This window comes from Papilio machaon, chromosome 3, assembly GCF_912999745.1.
Source record: "Papilio machaon chromosome 3, ilPapMach1.1, whole genome shotgun sequence".
Lineage (NCBI taxonomy): Eukaryota > Metazoa > Arthropoda > Insecta > Lepidoptera > Papilionidae > Papilio > Papilio machaon.
In genome coordinates, this window is record NC_059988.1 from 10,302,793 (window position 1) to 10,312,236 (window position 9,444).

At 37.5% G+C, this 9,444-nt stretch overlaps 2 protein-coding genes across 2 annotated transcripts; both read right to left on the minus strand.

Moving 5' to 3' along the window:
* Window positions 1–215: 215 nt before the first annotated feature.
* Window positions 216–2,206, minus strand: LOC106708288 (protein OPI10 homolog). The gene is made up of 4 exons (XM_014499771.2): window positions 2,025–2,206; window positions 1,568–1,820; window positions 1,251–1,360; window positions 216–1,036 (listed from the first exon to the last, which is right to left on the minus strand). The coding sequence occupies exons 1-4, from the start codon at window positions 2,061–2,063 to the stop codon at window positions 836–838; spliced, it is 603 nt and encodes a 200-aa protein (XP_014355257.1). The 5' UTR covers window positions 2,064–2,206; the 3' UTR covers window positions 216–835.
* Window positions 2,207–4,094: 1,888 nt separating this feature from the next.
* Window positions 4,095–6,815, minus strand: LOC106708528 (delta-1-pyrroline-5-carboxylate dehydrogenase, mitochondrial). The gene has a single exon (XM_014500066.2). It carries the CDS (start codon window positions 6,391–6,393, stop codon window positions 4,690–4,692), a length of 1,704 nt encoding a protein of 567 aa, XP_014355552.2. The 5' UTR covers window positions 6,394–6,815; the 3' UTR covers window positions 4,095–4,689.
* Between the last annotated feature and the right edge of the window lie 2,629 nt (window positions 6,816–9,444).

Sequence of the window (9,444 nt, forward strand, 5' to 3'; positions counted from 1 at the left end):
GAGTATTGTGTTCATTAGGTGTTGTGTTACCTCATTGTTAAAATTCTGTGATGAAATAAATTATTATATTATATATTCAATGTTTCATATTTATTTCATAGATGTGTTGGTGATGGAAATACTTAATTTGTCAAACAAACAACAAAATAATCAATTTATACCAGCAGTAAAAAAAAAACCAAACAAATAGAAAAAAAAAAACATTTTATTGTAAAAATATAACTATGTAAGCAGTCTTGAAGAACATAAATATTATGCCAATAATGCGGTAGACAAGTTGCAGGCGAGCACAAGTTATATTGTAATGTAACATATTATGTATCATTTTATAACAACATTCACTGTTTTGTAGCTACAAGTTTAACAATCTTTCAAATCCAATAAAAATACATATTAATATTTCAGCAACAATACTGTAAACATTTTCCATTAACATGTGTACAATGTATTGTCATTACAATAGATGTAGTATTGGCAGGATCACTTCACTTACATGTAATTACTGAATGTAATAATGTATGAACAATCTCACCTCCATCCTGTCACAACATGTACAAACCAATCAAGTAGCAAATCTAATATTTATTTGCACTGATCCTGCCACTCACATCAAGCTAATTACTTTTTTTACCACTTTGTAACTTAAAGTTAATAAATTTAAAAGCAAATCTAATGACAGAGGATATTTTGTAAATTCTCTTTCTTCTGCTCTGCATGAAGCACATTTCTATGTCCACCAAAAATGTACTTTTATTTTTCACTCAATTCACTCAAATAAAACAAATTACACAAAATTGTCTGTCCACTGATACAAGGTTCAAATGCAGTGGTGACATTAATTCTTCCAGAAGTTTGGGTTCTGCTGCAGCCTGCGCTCAAAGTTTTGGTACCAGGTGTGAAGAGTGTTGAGGGGGATGTAGGAGACGCCCGGTGTGGGCGTCATCTGCTCCTGCGTCACGGAGAACGACGCCACAAAGTTCACCAGATTCTCCAACATCTTTTGTGCAAATGTTACATACTGATTTGTTTCCGCCGCCTGAAAATTTGGATATTTATATAACTTGAATTTAGAAGTATGAGGTGGAGGTATTTTCTTGAAGTTAGCAGAAGTTTGTTTACATTCAGTATAATTGTTTCAAATGATTTGGACAAGTTCATCCATTTATATGGATTAAAGATTTATGTTGTCAAAACATTTTATTATATAGCAATATAATTGAAACAGTAAGAAATGTACAACAAGTACTCACCACAGATGATGCAAGCAACTCAACATTTGACTCTGGTTCAATGGATATTCCAATCTGAGCATAGTTGCAGATCTGTTGCTGCCCAAATGCACCCCCTATTTTGTTTTCCGCTGAAACATTCATATTTATTTTTTTCATTAACATTTACTTTGGTTAAAATCCCTTATTCCAATCTCATTTATTGCAAAATAGTAATTTTGCTTATTATATATGCCATAATATTCAAGAAACTAGAATATAAATTGTGAAGTGAAATGAAGAACATGAAGGCAGTGAGAGCTAGTTGAGAGCAGCTTGCAGTCAATCAATGCATTTACCAGACAACTCGTGGAGCTTCTTGAGGTTGGATATTTTAAATATGGCAGAGGGCTTGGTGTTGGAGATGTGCCCTAGCAGCTGCCAGCTGGGCGGCGCGGCGGGGTCGGGCCAGCTCCAGTAAACCATGCCCGCCGTGCCCGCCGGCAGTGGCGCCACGCCCGTCAGGAACACTGCCGCGTGGTTGATCGACTCCGTCTCCGGGATTGTTATGATAAACGTTGTCTCTGTCAGCGGCGTAAAATCTGTTTGTACCTGACAATTTTAACAAAACATGTTTTATCGACAGGTGATAATATTTTTTAAAACGTTGTGCAAATTATGGACCACCTGTAAATTATATCATTTAATTATTGCGTATATACAGTAAATACACAAATATTTACAAACATGTTATTCTAACCTTGTACGATTGAAATTGACATAAACTAACCGCGTTAAGTGATAACATTTGCTTACCAGTCGTCCTGATACAATTAAACCAAAAACGTTAGACATTGTGTATGTTACAAAATTTAAAATATACTTAAAATTAGTTATTATGTACACAAACACTAAATGACAGTTGCCTTATTTTTCTTAATAAATTTCTACTTCATTCTAGAAAGATGCTCATTTCACGTCAATGTCATGTGTCAGTGTTGCCAGTATTTTTTTTTTACCCTGTGTAATAAAACCGTAGTGCCAACAATGTTGCTTGTGCTAATTTGATGCCTATCCTATTGCAATGCCACAAACTTTTTTGGCCGGTGAGAGAGGCACTTCTATCGCTGTTAGTAAATCTGTGTGCCGTAAAGACCGACAAGGAAATCTGGCAGGGTGCGCAAAAGTTTAGATATAAACCCGGAACGACGGGTTTATATCTAAACTTATCAAGTGCATGGGTTTATATCTAAACTTAACCCCGGAAACTCTGACTTGTATTTTAATCCGAGTTGCACCCGGTTGACCGCAATCGACCAGATCCCGATCCCATAATTTATGTAAATAATAGCTATGGGTTAGGTAGTTTCTTGTAACAAAGAAATAAACATGTAAGGCTGTTAAAATGGTTCCTTAGTACAAGTTATTACTTACTGAATTTGATTTAATTTAATATTGTTAATTGAATGGAAAAATAAAAAGTTAAACAAGTTTTCATTTAATTTTATTAACTGATTAACAATTTTTTTTTCTGGTTGGCGCTATGCCGCCCTCTCGTTCCCTTAACATATTGTGGTCAGGGACTTTAGGGTACATAATTTCTTTATTAAAAGATAAAGATCAATGATTACAAAGTTTCTTACGGTCTGATATCACAAAATTTCTTATTCTTGTTTAAAAAGTCAAAATCAAATTACTAGAAAATAAATAAATACTAAAATCTATACTTTATTCCTATCTATTACAGTTTTGGCCAAGGACCTACAATACTCGACGAAGTGCCCGCTTTTATATTTATGTATTACTAATTGATTTTTACAAATTTTCTTCGTTAATCTTCTGTCTTCATTTTATTTCTAAGTCTGAATAACTAATATTGGATTTATAAAATAAAGCAAAATTACTTGTCACGAGAACAGATATTTCATGCAACAAGAGACTTTAAATTTAAGTTTCTTCAATCAAGTACAGAGAATTTTTTTTTTTTATAAAATAAGGGGGCAAAAGACATCCCCATGGACATCTGCAATACTAGAGGAACCGCAAATACGTTGCTGGCCTTTGAGATAGTGATACGCCCGCTTCTTGAAGGACTAAGTCCTAGCGGTATATAATTTTAATAAAGATGTAAGTGAATAAAAAAAAGTATGGAAGTGTCCGGGGTGAAAGCTCCAAATTCGGAGGAACTTACGCTTCCGGTCTTGGGGGAGAGGTTTTAGAAATGGCATGTATTTACGAGTATGATGCCATGACGCTATGACAAGGTTCCATTCTTGTACTGTTCTACCTTATATTTGGAATAAAAAAAATACAACGAAATGAGTCTTGTATCGATCTACACTTGAAATTTATTGGTTGGCACAGTATTTTCTGTTGGCGACATTTATAATCCACAAGGACATAAAAACATATGACGATATTGTGGCTTTTTTACATAACATAGTTCGGCAAATCAGTTTTGTATTTACTATTATTTATTCAATCTCAAATCTAAGTTAAACATCTTGTTTAGCTTATTTTATTTGCTCAAATATTTTACACATACACACGTACATATAAGTAGACCAACTCATATCTCCCTAACAACATTTTGTTGAGAACTCGCCTCATTTTTATGCGGCGCTGCGTCTGCGCTCTCCGTGAATAGTTATGTTCTCTTTGTATTAATTACAGTATTTTCAATTGCGATTTCCCAGCACCATGATAATTCGAGTCCCACAATATATTTAATACGCAAATTTTTAATTAATAATGGTATTAAAAGACGAGTATTTTTTATTTTAAATCAAAGACCAATGAAACAATATGATTATTTATTGATTTTTCATAATTAATAATGACAACAATTTTCTAAAGCGATTACTAATAAAAAATATGTATATAAAGCAACATTATTGTTGTTTGAGAATCGAGCAAGTGCTCCATAAACTTAAATCTTTAAAAAACAAGCATAAAATTTACAACAGGGTCACTAACAATTTTATATTTAAATAAGTAAATAGAAAAAAGTTTAAATGCAGTTGTCTCAGAGAGCGGACTGATAAGATATAAGCTGTGAGTAGCGAGCATAGGAATGATAAGCAAGGGCAACGCAAATAACATTTGATAAAGTTAGTTAAGGCAGGGTGCCCGTTGTAGCTCATCGTGCCACAGTGGCACTGGCTGCCGGACTAATGGCAGCAATTACATCACACAAACTGACATCTATGATTCTATATCGCAAGGTAACGCAATTAAATCTAATTTAATGTAATTGTATTAACACATTTTTGTCTACTCAACATGTTAGCTAATGTAATAATTTAAATATCAGTTTTTGAAATTGTAACAACAGTACTAATGATATCAGCGGTTAGTTGATATATGTATTTTGCTCACTATAATACTTCTACACCTATTATTGTTTGATTCTTAAGCTATGGTTTTATTATTGTACTCCAAGTAACATAGTGGATGAGCATAAATATTACTAACTCAATGCTTAATCTCTCATGTAAGGGTAGTCAATCTCTCTGAGAGGAACAAATGTTTCCTTGATGGATTGCGGTGAGGTCCAGCGCATGACATAGTTGGGTCCCCCGGCCTTGTCATTTGTGCCAGACATTCGGCCACCACCGAATGGCTGTTGACCGACAACAGAGCCGGTTGACTTATCATTGATGTAGAAGTTGCCCGCTGTTGTTTTCAATTCCTCCAGTGCTGTTTGCTGGAAGCCTTTATCATTTGCAAATACAGCTCCTGTTAGAGCAAATTTAGTGGATGAGCCGACTAAGGAAAGAGCCTTCATAACATCACGGTCTTCATATACATATATTGTTAGGACTGGGCCAAATATTTCTTCTGTCATCAGCTTGTCATGGGGATCAACAGTCTCAATAATAGTGGGCTGGACAAAATAGCCTTTACTGTTATCATACTCTCCACCACCTAAAATCTTATTCTTCGCATTGTTCTTTGCACCTTTGATGTAACCGGTAATTCTGTCAAAAGCCTTGTTGTCAATTACAGCACCAGTAAATATAGAGAAATCATTTGGATTTCCAACTTTTAGTTTGGATCTCTCCTCCAGTAAACCTTGTTTAATAGGTTCATACAAGGACCTCGGAATATACATCCTGGAGCAAGCGGAGCATTTCTGCCCACAATACTCAAACGCTGAACGGATTGTGGCAGTCACAACTGACCTAGTGTCTGCACTTGGATGAACAAAATGATAATTTTTTCCTCCACATTCACCTATCAATCGTGGATAGTTTTTGTAACGGTTGAGGTTTTTCCCTACTTCATTCCATAGCCAATTGAAAGTTGGTACAGAACCAGTAAAATTAATACCTGCAAGGTCAGGTGATGAAGTGATTGTGCGCCCAAAGGTTGGCCCATCAGCGGGCACAAAGTTAACAACTCCGGCCGGCAAGCCCGCCTCTCTCATGATGTTGAATATCCTCCAGTTTGAAAGCAGAGCTGTATCTGATGGTTTCCACACAACACCATTGCCCATCAGGGCAGGGGTATAAGCTAAATTGCCTCCAATGGCAGTAAAATTAAATGGGCTGATAGCTGCAATGAACCCATCAATTCCTCTGAACCTCATACTGTTCCTGGTTATTGTAGGGTTTTCAGAAATTGGCTGATATTTTGCATTTTCTTTAAGAAAGAACACATTGAATCTGAAGAAATCAATGAGTTCTGCAGCCGAGTCGATTTCAGCTTGCACAACAGACTTGGACTGCCCGAGCATCGTTGCGGCGTTGAGGCGCTGCCGGTGCGCTCCCGCCATCATATCTGCCGCCTTCTCCCAGATACGTACACGCTCTTCCAACGGAGTGCGGTCCCATTTCTTTTGAGCACTCACAGATACCTGAATAGCTTTTTGGATCGTTTTCTCGCTAGCATAGTAGAACTTGGCCAGCTTTTTGCCGTGGTCGTGAGGCATCACTTGGTGTTGTACATCTCCATCTTTGATAAATTCATCCCCTATGACGATTGGTACTTCTTCGGTCACGGCCGCAGTGCGTCTTAGTTCCTCGGCCAGCTCTTTCCGCTCGGTGCTGCCCTCGCGATAACCCAGAACGGGCTCGTTTTGAACACCGAAATCTTGGAATTTGGGTAATTCCACTACACTAGACGCGGCGCGGTGCAAGGGACGAATCCCTCGTAGGGTTTTCACGCACAGCGCTGTCAGCATTGTGCTGCCGCTCAGGTATCTGCTCAAAATTTTACAATTATATAAAATATGAGCTAGCCTGCGATTGGTTAAACCTCGGCAGGTATGCGGCGACAGAGACGTCGTTACGTAAAACTTCTGACGCGACGCGGTTGCTCGCTTGCAATCGAGACTGACGGTGTGACGATTTAATACGACACAGTTAACGTAATTGCCAACTGCAGATGACCTTCGCTAATGCCCATTTTGCAGCGAAAAGAAAAACAGGTATAGTTGTCTCAACTACTGATACTGAAGATGAACAACAAAAGTATGACAGTTCTTATTAGTGTTGCTGTAGTCCTATTGAAACTCCAAAGGTGTTTAATGGAAAAATTTTAAGCGGTAACGCAGTCCATCGAGATTTTAACAACTAGCTAACTTAAAGCTGAGTGCTCACTTGACTTCTCTTGCTCTGAATTGATTTCGATTTTTTTTTATGTGGCTATGGCCTACATTTAAGTATGGATTTGTCTAGTTCAGCTGTCATAGGGTCACGGAAAACTATCGATACTTTGTAGTATCGAGTACTTCGTTTTCGATACTGATACTTTTTGGCAGGCATCGTATCGAGTAAGTTAAGCTAAGCTAAGAAAATATATTATCCGTACAAATTTTCTTATATTTGTTTATCGTGAGGTCGTATTTTAAATATAGAATAATTTAAAAAAAATATTAAATAAGCCACTATGCAATATTAGTTAATACAAAAAATATTCTTGTCTTATTTTCGAGAGAAATAAATGTAACTATGGTTTAATGAATGATCCGATTTTTAGTAATACATTAATTTCCTTTTTCTCTAAAATAAAAGGATAAATATTCGCTATCACAAGAATCGAACTTTTTCCTCTCCCAATGTCGACTCTTCCCTGCGGTCATTTTGCGCATGCGTTGTTTTTTACTTATATTATCGTTATTGTATCGATTAAGCCTGTTCTGCTGAAGCTAACATCAATTGCTGACGTTGCCATACATCAAGTCAAGTATTTTATACCTATTTAATTTTCGCTCTATTGGCGCTGATGCTAGCAGTTGTGAGAACTCGAATTGCTAGTAATTGAGATTAAATGTCAGAAACATCAACAGGCGCGTTAAGTCAGAACTAAGGATGTGAGGGGAGAACTGGATGGGGAAGGAGAGGCGACATTTTATAGCAAAGAGGAATATACTATTTTTATGCGTCCATACATATCAATTGGCCGAACTATTATGTATGTGAAGGCACGTTGTGAACAAGGTAGAAATAAAACGAGCTTGTCTGCGCAGAGGTTTATTAGCGCTGCAGCTGCTGCAGCGACGTCGCCGCTGACCTGGCACTTACTATACCTTTAGGACCTATAGAATGCAAGTATCACTTGTTATTCATAACTGATGTTGTTTTGCAATAAGATAAATATTTTATAAACTACTGTACTATGGTGTTATTATCACATATATTACAATGGTTATTGTTTAAGACATTCACAAAAATACTCTTAAACTTGTATAATTGAGACACATTTTAGGTAACGGCCAATATGTGAAGTTGTGAAGTGTCGGCGCGCGGTCGCGTCGCTCACAACACTGAATACCTTCTTCGCAATGAATAATATCTAATGCTAACAGCTATGCTATATATCGTCAATATGCACGCAGCACGATACAACTAGGCATTAGCAAGTGTTGGCCGCACACAGACATACAGACACATCACTTATCACATAACTATGTTGTCGAAACTATCAACAACTCCTGGAACTGCGAGAACTCGTTACAAATACTAAAGTAAAATATGTATTAGAGTGTGTAAGTGTACGTTTGTTTGTGTGCGGCAATATACATATATAATACGAACATAATTAATATGACACTCTTGAAGCGTGCCCCAATCATATTAGCTATACGAGATGAACGCTACGTTAAAATAAATGCTACGTGACGTCATCTCCCCGCCCCCAGCCTCCAGCCTCCAGCATCCAGCCTCCGCTCACACCACACACAATACAGCAAACAGCACAAGATTATTACGTCAATGGCAACCGACACATATAGTTATCCCTCTCAATTTTTATGGAAAAACAGAGAAAACAATAATTGTCACTACAAATGTCAAAGCCGTAGTCTAAACTCAAAATCTAGAGTGACAATATCTGCTGCACCAGTCACCGGCGCCCATCAGAGCCCACACGCGCCCACACGCGCCTTCACGCGCCCACACGCGGCGCTTACAGTACTTCCGGTGTTAGCACAATAACAAATGTTCTCAGAATACTTTGTTTCAATTGGGCTGAGACAATTCATTACAAACGAACTCTCGCACAAATTAATATTTAGGAATGACGTAACAATCACATATGGTTTCATCTCTGGCCATCGCACAAACATACATCGTTACATTTCTACACTAACTTAGTCTAAAAATTTCTTAAAAATGTCTCAAAATGCTTATCAAAGTTATTATCAGCTAGTCAGTCAGCCTCGTCGTCTCAATACAATGCACATTTGTACCGAGCGAGGTGCGAACTGCGTCGCCCACAGCGCCCACAGCGCCCACAGCGCCCACAGCGCCCACAGCGCCCACAGCACCCGCACCTCGCCCTCCTCATAATACAGTATTCGTGTTCAGCACTTGAGCAGATTTTCACTTACATTAATATTAATATCAATACGAGGAGACAAAATTTTCTTTATAAAAATATTGTTGTATAAATATTGACTTGACACAAATGCAATCAAACTTCATTTGGTTTCTCATACATCCACAGTGATGTGGAAACGTCCCCCCGCCGCGCGTCTCTCCCCTGACCAAACATCCGTCCAAAATCATATCGTCTTCCCTGTCATACAAGAACAATATGCTTTGTACGGCTGAACATCTGCGCACGCGAGCCCTAAATATACTAAATATACCATCTAAATTCATCAAAATACAGTAAGTTACAACTATCGCTAAATATATTATTATAATACCGTTCATTATCTCATACGGACAAGTATTTATACCAGGATTCTCCTCCTCGAGTTCCTTCTTCCGGGAACAAGACCACACTT